The sequence below is a fragment of the Erpetoichthys calabaricus genome, chromosome 2, assembly GCF_900747795.2.
Source record: "Erpetoichthys calabaricus chromosome 2, fErpCal1.3, whole genome shotgun sequence".
In the NCBI taxonomy this organism is placed as follows: Eukaryota; Metazoa; Chordata; class Cladistia; order Polypteriformes; family Polypteridae; genus Erpetoichthys; species Erpetoichthys calabaricus.
Genome location: NC_041395.2, coordinates 39,528,941 through 39,543,693, shown reverse-complemented (window position 1 = coordinate 39,543,693; position 14,753 = coordinate 39,528,941). Strand labels below are relative to the sequence as shown.

Sequence of the window (14,753 nt, the reverse complement as noted above, 5' to 3'; positions counted from 1 at the left end):
CCAATCAGCAATAGCAGTTCTCATGAAACGCATCAAATTATCTGGGCATCTCCGATCATATCAAACCTACCTCTGTTAAGTCAAGTGAGTTTTGAGAACGTAAAAAAATACCATATTCTGTTGGAAGGGTTTTATACAAACAGACCATCAAAATGTCAACGTTAAATCTAATTGATAATAATTTTCTCACGTAAACCTAATGAATAATAAAAATACTTCTCCTCCCTGAGTGTTCACATTAAGCATTACATTAGTTATCAGCTCATAGTTCCGTATTAAAGAAGAACAATCAACTTTTTTGCAAGAAAGATCTCCATCTGACAGAATGAAATAGAAGGCCAGTAAAGACACACTAAGAACTTGTATCTATTCTGATATTTTTACTGCTCACTTATTGACACAGAGCATGTTGTATGACAGCTTCAACAGGGGTGTCTGTCTATCACCTCATATTAAGCCAAGATTGGACATTTTGCAGTTTTCCAAAACCAGTTTCCAACATGTAGATGAGAAAACAAAACCAAAAAGAGGTGTGGAGTAGCCTAATCGAGCTGTTCAGGATGGATCTACATCGAATGCTTCAATGGTGAGATTTCCGATTTGGAAGTGAATACATAAAATGTGGAGTCCGTAATGAAGACATAAAACTCTGTTGCTCAGCCTATTGTATCTTCCCAGGGCCTCTTCTTTGTTTTGTTTTGCACAACTGTAGCATTTCCTGTAGGTCCAGCTTGGGGCACATGTTGCTGAAGTGGGTTCTGGGTAAACGTCTGCCTCAGTGGTCCTTGAGTAAAGAAAAAAATAAAAGGTCAGCAAAAACATAAATCTATATATTTATATCTATCAATATCTATAGACACACACAGTGCCCCCATAATGTTTCGGACAAAGACAATTTTTCCTTGATTTACCCCTCTGCCCCACATTTTCAAATTACAAATCAAACATTTCAAACGTGATTGAAGTGCACCTTACAAAGTTTCATTTATGGTGATTTGCATACATGTTGCTTTAGCAGTACGTTCAGGGTCATTCATTGTCCTGCTGGAAGGTGAGCCTTCATCCCAGTCTCTAATCTCTGGCTGACTTACAAAGATTTTCCTCAAGAATTGCCCTGTATTTAGTGCCATACATCTTTCTGCCAGTTGTGACTAATTTTCCTGTTCCTGCCAATGAAAAACATCACCACAGTATGACGCTGCCATCGCCATACTTGACTGTGGGAATGGTGTTCTTGCGGTGCTGGGAAGTGTTGGGTTTGCACCACATATGACATTTTTAATGCTGGGCAAAAGTTTCAGTTTTAGTCTCATCTGTCCAGAGAACTTTCTTCCATGTATTTGGGGAGTCCACCACATGCTCCAAATGTTTCCTTATTTTTCTTCTTTAAGCAATGGCTTTTTTCTGGCCACTCTTCCATAAAGAGCTGCTTCTGTGGACTGTATGGTTTAAAGTGGTCCTATGGACAGAAACTCTCATCACCACTGTGGATCTTTGCAGCTCCTTCTGTGTTATCCTTGGTGTCTTTGTTGCATCTCTGATCAATGCCATGTGTCGCATGATGTCTGTATAACTGAAAAGCCTGAGTCTTTAGAGCACCACTAAGCAAGCAACATGCAGGTGATGGGCGTAACAGAGCAAGATGCAGAGGACAGAAAGATATGGAAGAAGATGATCCGCTGTGGCGACTCCTAACAGAAGCAGCTGAAAGAAGAAGAAGCAGCAGAAGAAGTACAAGCAGAACAGGCAGTAGAAGAAGCAGAAGAAGCAGAAGAAGTTGTGTAAGAAGCAGACACAGAAGCAGAGTAAAGAGGAGGAGGTAGATTCTTTGTTGGGATATATCAGAAGAATGCATTTTGTTGTGCAAGTACAACAAATTATCCTGTGTATTTACATATTTGTTGCAGAGCAAATGTTAGCAATGCAGTTTAGATTCCTATACAGTATATGATACATCTGACTTTGCCTCAGGTATGTGTATATATATATATATATATATATATATATATACACACACACACACATACATACTGTATATACATATACAATTTATTTTTGTATAGCCCAAAATCACACAAGAAGTGCCGCAATGGGCTTTAACAGGCCCTGCCTCTTGCCAGCCCCCCAGCCCTGATTCTTTAAGACAAGGAAAAACTCCAAAAAAAAAACCTTGTAGGGAAAAAAAATTTAAGAAACCTTGGAAAAGGAGGAAGTTCACACACACACACTATATATATATATATATATATATATATATATATATATATATATATATATGAGGCTAAGGAGCTACGCTGGTATTCCGAAGGTTACCGGTTCGAATCCCCGTCACTGCCAAAAAAGGCCACTGCTCTGCTGGGCCCTTGAGCAAGGCCCTTAACCTGTAATTGCTCCAGGGGCGCTGTACAATGGCTGACCCTGCGCTCTGACCCCAAGGGGTATGCGAAAACTAACAAATTCCTAATACAAGAAATTGTATAAGGCGAAATAAAGAAAAAAAAAAAAAAAAAAAAATTATATATATATATGTATACATATACATATACAGGTGCTGGTCATAAAATTAGAATATCATGACAAAGTTGATTTATTTCAGTAATTCCATTCAAAAAGTGAAACTTGTATATTAGATTCATTCATTACACACAGACTGATGTATTTCAAATGTTTATTTCTTTTAATGTTGATGATTATAACTGACAACTAATGAAAGTCCCAAATTCAGTATCTCAGAAAATTAGAATATCAATTAAGACCAATGCAAAAGAAGGATTTTTAGAAATGTTGGCCAACTGAAAGGTATGAACATGAAAAGTATGAGCATGTACAGCACTCAATATTTAGTTGGGGCTCCTCTGGCCTGGATTACTGCAGCAATGCGGCGTGGCATGGAGTCGATCAGTCTGTGGCACTGCTCAGGTGTTATGAGAGCCCATGTTGCTCTGATAGTGGCCTTCAGCTCTTCTGAATTGTTGGGTCTGGCGTATTGCATCTTCCTCTTCACAATACCCCATAGATTTTCTATGGGGTTAAGGTCAGGCGAGTTTGCTGACCAATCAAGAACAGGGATACCATGGTCCTTAAACCAGGTACTGGTAGCTTTGGCACTGTGTGCAGGTGCCAGGTCCTGTTGGAAAATGAAATCTGCATCTCCATAAAGTTCGTCAACAGCAGGAAGCATGAAGTGCTCTAAAACTTCCTGGTACACGGCTGCGTTGACCTTGGACCTCAGAAAACACAATGGACCAACACCAGCAGATGACATGGCACCCCAAACCATCACTGACTGTGGAAACTTTACACTGGACCTCACGCAACGTGGATTCTGTGCCTCTCCTCTCTTCCTCCAGACTCTGGGACCTTGATTTCCAAAGGAAATGCAAAATTTACTTTCATCAGAGAACATAACTTTGGACCACTCAGCAGCAGTCCAAAGGCGAGACGCTTCTGACGCTGTCTCTTGTTCAAGAGTGGCTTGACACAAGGAATGCAACAGCTGAAACCCATGTCTTGCATACGTCTGTGCTGGTGGTTCTTGAAGCATTGACTCCAGCTGCAGTCCACTCTTTGTGAATCTCCCCCACATTTTTGAATGGGTTTTGTTTCACAATCCTCTCCAGGGTGCGGTTATCCCTATTGCTTGTACACTTTTTTCTACCACATCTTGTCCTTCCCTTCGCCTCTCTATTAATGTGCTTGGACACAGAGCTCTGTGAACAGCCAGCCTCTTTAGCAATGACCTTTTGTGTCTTGCCCTCCTTGTGCAAGGTGTCAATGGTCGTCTTTTGGACAACTGTCAAGTCAGCCGTCTTCCCCATGATTGTGTAGCCTACAGAACGAGACTGAGAGACCATTTAAAGGCTTTTGCAGGTGTTTTGAGTTAATTAGCTGATTAGAGTGTGGCACCAGGTGTCTTCAATATTGAACCTTTTCACAATATTCTAATTTACCAAGATACTGAATTTGGGACTTTCATTAGTTGTCAGTTATAATCATCAACATTAAAAGAAATAAACATTTGAAATACATCAGTCTGTTTGTAATGAATGAATCTAATATACAAGTTTCACTTTTTGAATGGAATTACTGAAATAAATCAACTTTGTCATGATATTCTAATTTTTTGACCAGCACCTGTATATGTGTGTATATGTGTATATATATATATATATATATATATATATATATATATATATATATATATACACACACATACATACTGTGAAAGCGAAGGTCTGTAATACTGTTTGCATATTTGTAGCTAGGGATCCACAAAGGGAGAAACAGTCACGTATCTTAAAAGTTTTTTTTTCCCCTAAGCTTTCGACAACCTACCAGGTATCATCATCAGTGGAAAATGAACAGAAAAATGAATACAGGAAACAAACGTAATATATAATCTATATAGATATATATAATCTATATGGTTGTGCATTAGTGGCAAAGCAAGGTTCTCTTTCCTCTGCAGTTTCATTTTGCCGACGTGCTCACCTCCGTTGTCTATCAGTGGCTAAGCGAGTTTCTCTCTTTTCTTGCCAGTTTCACTTTGGCAACAGAGTCGCTTTCTTTGAGCTTCATGCTATAGCCTCGCACTTCCAGGCTTTACAGATAGACATACACACTTCCAGGCATAGACATTTATATATAAGATGTATGACTTGAAATGTCAAGGTATGAATTGGGACCAACAGAAGTGGTATACAAATTAACCCAATAACAATTCTGAACTTTATTTAGTTATAAAGAGTCAAAAGATAAAAAGGCAACAATTGTATCGAAGCCAATTAGTTAAGAGAAAAACTACAAATGTAACCAATGTAGGATGCTAAACCCTTGAAATTTCTTTTACATGATTTACTTGTATTCAAAATAAAAACAACAAACTAGTGACCTTTGTGCATTTTATCACACTAGGATCAAATGTAATTTCAAGTACCTTTAGCCGCCAACTGTAAATGATTTTTAATTTTCTGCTCCCTCTCCTCCAGCTGGTGAGCAAGCTGTGCATTTTTCCAACCTGAGCAAAGACAGAAAATTTCTTGTTTTATATATATAATGTACAAGTTATTTGAAGTTAATGAAAATCTGCAAGAATCTAAACACTGCTTCAACTGTCACCTTGATAATTTGTAATTGAAAAAGTTGTACAAAAATTGTAAACAAATGATTAATATGATGTGCCTAAAAATAATAGTAATTAAAAAAAAAAAAAAAAAACAGTTGCCAAATCGTTCATTTCAGACCATAGCAGGCGGTGTGACGAACCAGCTAAGGAGTTGGGGTAAAACAGAGTTGCAGGATCAGATCAAATTATTGCCATCTTGTGTGTCAAGTACAGATGTCACAATACCAGAATTTTTGCATTCAACACCAATAGCAGTGACATTTTATGATACTCAATGCCTATCAATACCACAACATTCAATAACTTTTTATTAAGTACCTCCATTATTGAAGTGATTAATAGTGTACCTTTTTCAGAAACACAATACAAAATATATAACTACTAACAGTAACAGCAGCTTTCAATACCAGTATATCCATAAAGTAGTTACCCAACTAAAATACAGGTGAACAAGTAATGACATTCATAAATATTTAAATTCACTGAAAGTGCTGAATTTTAACGCAATTCCCCCAGGGATGGGGGGTAAAACACCTTGGGGATTTTGGCATAGGGTTAATAAAGAATGATCTTTACATTTAAACAAACTCTTTAACGCTGTTTGTGTAACAACATGCTTTTAATGTCTGTTTTTGCCTGTTATGTTTGCAACATTTGCTATTTTATGATTTATATTTGTACCATTAGCTGGTTAATAATTTTACTAAATAGTAATATTTAACAGATGAGTCAAATTAATTCTAATTTTAAATGTCAGAAACTCATGGTGCTTTATTACAAATCTGTCCCCCCCACTTTTTTTTTTTTTTAAACATTCGTACCAAACTTAAAGATTCCTGTGTGAAATTGTACTTGTCCATTTCAAATTAATGCTTTATTAAAGAGCTTTTTTGCTGCCGTTTTCAGGGTTTCTTTCATGACTAACCAGACTGTTATTGCTTATGCCTGAAATGGACCAGCTTATGTCATCACTGGTGTAAATATGTCAAATAGTCGTCTCATTTTTGAATCTTGCCTCGCTCGATGTTTTTGTGTAATGACTTTTGTTAGTGCTGCCCTGCCATATTCCTCCCTATATGCGTGACTGCAGATACATAGGAGGTTCCCCCCGATGCTTGAATTAATAGACACTGTATTATGTCCTGCAGTGGGTTGGCACCCTGCCCCGGATTGGTTCCTGCCTTGTGCCCTGTGTTGGCTGGGATTGGCTCCAGCAGACCTCCGTGACCCTGTGTTCGGATTCAGCGGGTTGGAAAATGGATGGATGTATGGCTCATTTCAATCAGAGAATGAATGGAAAGCCTCCTTTAATTTATCGGAACAGAGTAGAACACTTTATTAAAAAAGCAATTAATCTCATTATTTCAACTGCTCTTAGAAATGTGTGACAATACAAGTTAAACGATTTCATCTCATTTGATTGGTAACATTATTTCACTCCCAACGTACACACAAATCTGTTTCTGAACTAATTCTATAATGGGGTAAAAGTGGCAATACCACAAGCCTGTGTGTGTGTTTTGCTTTTTTTGTTTTTAACAGTACGTATGATTCCTGCACTTGCATACTGAAATTCCCCTGCACCAACACAAGAGCATTTGCAGATATGACCTCTGCTGTTTTTCTTTTAACGTGTAGATGCAGGACTACAGCATCATCACTGAGTAACTTTCATATGTAACTTTAATACTGCTTTAATCATGTACTGTATTATTGTGCTTCTTGGAGTAATTTGTCTACTTGTAGTCATGCATGAGTGCAGTACCGACTTTCTCAGTACTGCCAATACTGTTAAAAAAAACTGTACCGTTACACTTCTGGAAACATTGGTATCAAATTAGTACTGAAATATCAGATCTTGTAACATCCACTTTCTACCAGTCATATCACCACATATCATTGGGAGCTGTATAGAATTATTCTTGAAAACAGTATGACTTAATAAAAACAGACAGCCAGAAGTTTAATAACACCCTTAGCTCAAGAGCAAGCCATGTAATCTTCCAGTATGTAAAATTTAATACGTTTTGTGTTCAAACATATTTTTAAGATGGGACTCAACAATACAGACACTACACAGTCATTATTGTTAAGCTTGATCAAAACGAATATTAAAAAATCTTGATGTATCAAGTAAGGAGCCAGGATTTTGTGAAATAATTTTTCACACAGTAAGACTATAAGACAAAGATTTAACAAAAAGAACAAAAACCATAAAAACAACAAAAATCTTTTGAAATGAAAATTAACCTACACAATTCAATAGCAAGATTCTAATAAGCATTAATGTTGAATATTGTCTTTGAGTACATTATTTGTCATTTAGCTGAATTTGTTAGATGAACTTTTCTCATTGACTGGAGACTTCTGAAGACCTGGATTAAGTGTTAGCAAGACTGCAGAAGCCTTCAGTTCAAGGATTCTGATGGTACTACTACTGTATGAATGTTGATAGTATGATGACCATAACTGCATGCACACTATACTACACACAGTCCAAGGACATTTGCTTAAAATTCTGCATGCCATATTTGTTTATTCAAATATTTTTTATTTACATTTTTAATTGACTCCGGGTATTTCCTGTAGGATGAAAGCACGGTACCAATGTAGATTCCAAAATCATTTTAGGAATTTAAACTACAGTAGAATAGATTGGTGTCATTCTAAATTCAGTTTTATACCAAATATACTGTATACAAAAAACTGAACCAGCTAATAAAGAGACCCAGCAAATCTGATCTTGTTCTTCCAGAATTACCTGTCTTTAAGCTCTTGAAGAAGCCTTCCTGTACTGGAAGAGCAGATGCATCATGTTTGATTCTTTCTGGTATTCTTAACTTCTTCCGCACTGCAGGCGACTTTAGAAGCATAACTTGCGCTAGGGAGAAGACGTTGGAAGTCATCCAGTAAGTGAAAATGGCCTAAAGAGAGAAAGAACAAGACTTAGATTTTAAACCTACTCATGTTAAGTAAGTGTTTTGAGTATTGGTAAAGTCACGGAGAAAAAAAATGGCAAATTTGTTCTGTCATTGTTGTAACACAATTAGCTACAATTTGGACTAAAAAATGATTTAACAATAACGACTTAAATATACAGTAGACACTGTTCTTAAACAGATCACAAAATCAACTTATTCATCCATTATTGATTCTGTTTAATAAAATGTTAAGCTCACAAGGGATGATTCTTCATCCTAAAAGGACCAGGTACAAATCGAGAACTCACTCACTCACAAATTATACCATTTAGATTTGCCATTTAACATACACATCTTTGGGAACCAAAGTTACTGTAGAAAAACCCAGGCAAACACAGAGAAAATGTGAAAACTCCAAGCAGACATGCCGAGGCCTGAATTCAAAAACCAGACTCTAAAGTTATAAGTCAAAAGTCCTAGTCAATTCACTATGGCGTCATTTAGATCATACAATTCATTTCATCTAAAGAGAAAAAAAAATTGAGATTATTACTAGAAGTGCCTTGCCTGAAAATTTAGTTTGATAAAAGATTAGTACAATCTAATCTTCAAAAATTTAAGGTAGCTCCATTAATTCACAGCTTTCAAACACTTCTGCATAAGAATGTGCTACATTCAAGAACACTGCATGGTAGCTGGATGTGTACAATAAAAAGCATAGTTTAAAAAATAGATCTTATAACTAAAACTGCACTCAGTATCCCAAAGGCAATCCTAATGTTCCCTCGATAAGCTATTTAGATGTGAATGCTGCATTAGATGTGGAATTTACACATAATTATGTACTTTGTAAGAATTACTGTGTAATGATTACTAGTTTATTGTAATGATACACAAAGTAAGAATTCTTCCTGTGACTGATTATACTTTTATTAACTTTGTTTCTCTATAGTTATATTCTTGCGGCCTAAACTTAAATCCATTTGCTCTGATTGAATTTTTTAAGTGAAAACCTATTCTAAAATGTAAAGAGAAAATATACACAAAAAATATGTCAAATGCCAAAAAAGTTTTTGTTTTTCTTTTCAATGAAGCTGTATTAGGCTATGATCTTTGGGAGTAGGACAATAAGAATTTAATGATTTAAAAAGAGATGCCAGTCTTCCCAAAGATGCTGCAGAGGTCTTGGAATCCCAATTAAAAGATAAAATCTTATTACATTGAGACACAACTTTCTCATGGATCTAAAATACAGATGAAGAATTTGCAGCACATTTCAAGAAAGATGGATCCTTGTATTAATGTTCTGATGTAATTGGTCTGTAGGAGCAGATAAGACAGTAAGAAATTAACTAGCAGCAGATACTCCCTAAGCAAGATTTATTTATTTTAGTTCTTAGTGGTCCGGAAGTACAGCAGTTAAGTGAGCGACAGCATAACGGCGCATTAATAAGGGGAAATACAAACAGTGCAAGTGGAGAGTTTTTAATTAAGGAATTAGAGGAGAGCAAAGTTAGGAGAAAAGTAAAGAAGCTGAAGGAGCCAGATAGTGTTAAATAGCTGTAGCAGTTCTATAATCTTATTTCTTTGGATTTAAACTTTTTTAGTTTTACCATTTAAGTTAATTTATTTCATTGTAATAAAAAAAAGTTAAGACAATTTTAGTAATCCTAAACCAAATTTTAATAATGAGGCCAGTGCAATGCAAGTGCTGTTGGACTTTTTAGAGGATGGCCTGGAGGAGCCAGTCTTCTATATGGGCTACTGCACATCTGCAAGAGATTCCAGCTGATCCAGCAGCTTGAACTCGAGGTCGCTGAACTGGTTAGCGAATTGGCTGGGCTGCATTGTAGTAGAGAATTAGCCCTGGTGTCCTTTAGAGAAGTAGGCCCAAGGTAAAGGGCACACAATGTGTGGGGGCATCAACCCCAGAATTGGAAGTGTCAAACCATTTGCAGGTCTTTGCTGAGCTGAACGGTGTCTCTGATGATTCTGAGGTGGTAGGCAGGAATAAGGAGCCCCAACAGGACACCTCAAAACCAGTTTCCAGAAAGAGGGAGGTAATGATAGCTGGGGACTCAGTCATTAGGGGGACTGAAGCACAGGTCTGACCCAGAGACAGAGAGTCTCACATGGCGTGTTGCCTTCTGGGTGCACAGGTGGGAGGCATCCATGGAAGGATGGATAGGCTCCTGGCTAGAGTGGGGGGTCAATCCAGTTATCATTGCCCACGTTGGAGCAAATGACATACATAAGGGTAGTCTGTCAGTACTGCAATCCAAATTCAAAGACTTAGGTGTCAGGCTGAGAACTTCTCTGAAGTTCTGCCTGCGCCACACGCTAGTCCAGGTGAGACTAAGGAGATTAGAGGGCTTAACGTGTGGCTCAAATCTTGGTGGAGTGTAGAAGGGTATAGGTTTATGGGGCATTGGGACTCCTTTTGGAACAGATGGGTCCTGTTCCGCCACGATGGATTACATCTGAACTGGAGAGGCACCAATGTATTGGGGAGGAGTATGAGTAGGTTAGTCGAGGATTGTTAAAGGTAGGGAATGGGGGAGGAGGGGGATTATTGAGGGGCAGGGAGTTTAGGACAGACCAGGTTTAGAACTATACGTGGAGGAACAAACAATAGCATAAAAATAAAAATTTGTTGTAATATGTATTCTAACCCAACATTTAAATTTAAAAGGATTAACAACTAAAATAGCTTGCGTTAATGTTAGAAGTATCAAAAATAAGGCAAGTGAGTTAAATAACAAAGGTGGGGATGATTATAACATAGAGGGATACACATGTTTTTAGGAAGGATAGAACAGAAAAATTGGTGTGGTTGCTGTTTATGTTAAACAGAATTTAAATGTAAGTCCTCTTCAGTTAGACAATGAACCCCATCTTAGTGAGGACACGTGGCTTCTCCTGGAAAGTATATTCAATAAATTATTATTACTCATGGTATTCATATTCAAAATCCGTACTAACCCTACTTTCTCTTCTGTTCTTTTTCTGGTTTTCTGTGGGGGCAATCTGCACCGCCACCACCTAATCAAAGCACCGTGATGTCCCTACACTGATGAATTAAAGGCCAGAAGACCACATGACCGTCATCATCCAGTTCTTCCATGAGAACTCTGAATGCAATGAGGACTGATTGAGGTCATTTATGTTAGGTAGAATGCCTAGAGCAGGCTGGGTGGTCTCATGGCCTGGATCCCCTGCAGATTTTATTTTGTTTTTTCTGTCTTCCCTGGCCATCGGACCCTACTTTTATGTTAGTGTTCCTTTATTTAAAATCATATTTATTTAGTCTTTTTTCTCTTTCTTCATCATGTAAAGCACTTTGAGCTGCATTATTTGTATGAAAATGTGCTATATAAATAAATGTTGTTGTTGCTGTTGTTATAGACTACCCAATGCCGACAGTAATTTCAACACACATCTTTTTAGTATTATTAAAAAAGCAAATTTACACAGGGATATTATAGTCATGGGGGACTTTAACTATCCGAATATTAACTGGGATAACCTTGTAAATGGCAGAGCACAAGAACAGGAGTTTGTAGTTCAGTGACTGTAAACACCTACTGTTTTTTAACACAGTATGTTAAAGCACCAACACAGGGTGAAGTCTGCCTGGATTTAGTATTTTGTAATAATCAGGATAGAATTGAGGGTGTAGAGGTGATTGGATCACTTGGTTAAAGTGACAATAATATAATACAATCCTCAGTGCTTTGTAAGTGTGTACGTACGAATGCAAAGACTACAACTGTTAAGTTTAACTTTGGTAGGGCAAATTTTGAGCAGATGCAGCAAAGTCTAAGGAGTACAGAGTGAGATAAGCTTTTAAATATGGAGACAGTCGAAGGGGTGGAGTGGTGGCTCTGAGGCTAGTGATCTGTGACGGTAATCGGAAGGTTGCTGCCTTGAATCCTGTGAACACCAGAAGTGACTCCACTCCATTGGGCCCTTGAGCAATGACCTTAACCTGCAATTGCTTCGTCCTGGGTATGACATTAATCTGCAGCCAGCCCTGTAAGCAGGTCCTCCATCTTACAGGGAAAACTTGGTGTTTTGTGGCAGGACTGGCACTACAGCCATAGTATAAAACCTCAATGTTCCAGTGTGGTGCTGAGATGTCACCAACTGCACTCAGGTCCCAATCCAGGTGGTTCATCATGTAGTGGGTGTGGTAATGCGCTATCAGCATATGCTCCCAACAGTCAAAGAGCAGTGGAAAAGGTTACATACCTAAATTTGGAATGAACCGAAGATTTTTAAAAACACCACAGTGGGTTAATAAAGAGTTAAAAAAAAAAAAAAAGCTACAAAAGAAAAAACAGCTCTATAAGGTGTATAATACTAATAACTACAAAGTGAATCATAGGGTGTACAAGAACATGAGGGCAACCATTAAGAAGGATACTAGGGAGGCTAAAAGACAGTTGGAGAGGAATATAACAGACTAGCCAACCCGCGGCGTAGCATACGCCGCATAATTATGTATTGATGGGTGAACACTTCCTGAACGACACAGTTGTCCAAATGGGGTGGGTTTGTGGATACCACTGTGAGTGAATGAAAAGATAGACCTCTGGAGAGAGCAACATATAATTGTCCGTGACTGAAACCGGGATCATCTGTGATGAAGAAGGCCACGCTGGTGAAAGTTACTTCGTCGGTAGGGATAAGTGTCAGTACTTGTTCATTAAGGTGTAGCGAGTCTTCGTTGTTGACGCTTAATATAGCTTGCGTACTGAGATGTTCTGGAGTCACAGTTGAGAAACACTTTGTTAATGTCTTTTAAGCACAGGGGAAAAAATGAACATGTGAAACATCTGTATAAGCATTAAGGAGGCTAACAGAATGTTATGTTATATAGCGCCCTGATAGGTAAAGTACAAGTCCAAGGAGGTTATGCTCAAGCTTTATAATGCACTGGTGAGGCCTCATCTGGCTACAAAAAGGACATAGCCGTGCTCGAAAAGGTCCAGGGAACAGGGACTAGGCTCATTCCAGGGCTACAGGGGTTGAATTATGAAGAAAAATTAAAAGAACTGAGCCTTTTTAGTTTAAGCAAAAAATGATTAAGAGGTGACATGAATGAAGTGTTTAAAATTATGAAGGGAATTTGTACAGTGGGTCAAGACTGTTATTTTAAAATGAGTTAATCAAGAACACAGGGACACAGTTAACTTGTTAAGGGTAAATTTTACACAAACATTAGGAAGTTTTTCTTTACACAGAGAAGTCAAGTCAAGTCAACTTTATTTATAAAGCACTTTACATACAACAGCCGCTGACCAAAGTGCTGAACATAGGCTAAAATAAATTTTAAACAAAAACAAAATAATAAATAAGTAAATAAAATACAATAAATGAAACTAATTAAAACATAGTAAACACAACTAAACAGAGTTAAAACAGAGTAAAATCAACTGCTCACACAGGATCAAACGCCAAACCAAAAAGGTAAGTCTTAAGAGCAGACTTAAAAATGGGCAGTGAGGAGGCCTGTCTAATGTGGATCGGCAGTGAATTCCAGAGCCTTGGAGCCACAACGGTAAAAGCCCTATCCCCCTGAGCTTTCGCTGAGTCCTAGGCACATCCAGAAGCAGCTGACCAGCTGATCTGAGTGAGCAGGAAGGAGAGTGCATATGCAGCAGCTCAGCGAGGTAGGGCGGAGCAAGCCTATTTAAGGACTTAAAAACAAATAAAAGAATCTTGAAATGAACTCTAAGCTGAACAGGCAGCCAGTGCAGTGAGGATAATACAGGTGTAATGTGCTCATTCTTTCGCGTGCCAGTTAAAAGGCGTGCAGCAGCATTTTGCACCAGCTGGAGCCGAGACAGGGTGGACTGGCTAACACCAACATACAACGAATTACAATAGTCCAACTGGGTTGTAATGAAAGCGTGGATTACTGTTGTAAATTGATCTTTGGAAAGAATGTTTTTTATCTTCGCCAAACGTCTTAGCTGAAAAAAACAAGATTTCACCACCGTGCTGATCTGACCATCCAGTCTAAAATCCTCATCTATCCTAAAACCCAAATTTGTAATAACAGGTGTACCATATTGTGCTAGGGGACCCAAATCCACAGGAGCAGAAGTAGAAATAGACCCACTGGTGCCCCAAGGACCAAAAACTATAACCTCTGTCTTATTTTCATTAAAATTTAAGAAGTTCACTGCCATCCAAGCTTTCACCTCTTCTAGGCACATAACCAAAGTTTGTATGGAGTAAGCATCCTTGCGTTTAAAGGGTACATAAACCTGAGTATCGTCTGCATAACAATGGAAAGCAATTTTATGCTTTCTAAGAATAGAGCCAAGAGATAGGAGATACAAAGAAAATAGCAAAGGACCAAGTATGGAGCCTTGCGGAACCCCACATGATAGTGAAGCAGAGGAGGATCTAAATTCATCTAGCCTCACTGAAAAAGTTCTGAGTCAAGTACTATTTAAACCATGCCAAGGCAGTACCACGAATGCCCACACAATGCTCCAGATGAGATAATAAAATACTATCTATCTATCTATAGTATCAAAAGCAGCTGTTAAATCGAGCAGAACTAAAATCACATAATCCCGAGTCTGTTGCCAAAAGGATGTCATTAAAAACCTTCAGTAATGCGGTTTCAGTACTGTGAAGCGGCTTAAAACCAGATTGAAACACTTTGAGCACATCACTTTCATCTAAAAACG

At 38.0% G+C, this 14,753-nt stretch overlaps 1 protein-coding gene across 1 annotated transcript in view; it reads right to left on the bottom strand.

Moving 5' to 3' along the window:
• Nucleotides 1-360: 360 nt before the first annotated feature.
• Nucleotides 361-14,753, bottom strand: part of oxa1l (OXA1L mitochondrial inner membrane protein) — a 30,935-nt gene continuing 16,542 nt past the window's right edge. The window contains exons 8-10 of the mRNA XM_028793631.2: nucleotides 7,887-8,049; nucleotides 4,937-5,017; nucleotides 361-784 (exon numbers count right to left, since the gene is read on the bottom strand). Of these exons, the coding sequence (XP_028649464.2) occupies nucleotides 657-784; nucleotides 4,937-5,017; nucleotides 7,887-8,049 (372 nt within the window). The 3' untranslated portion in view covers nucleotides 361-656. The remainder of the gene's footprint in view (nucleotides 785-4,936; nucleotides 5,018-7,886; nucleotides 8,050-14,753) is intronic.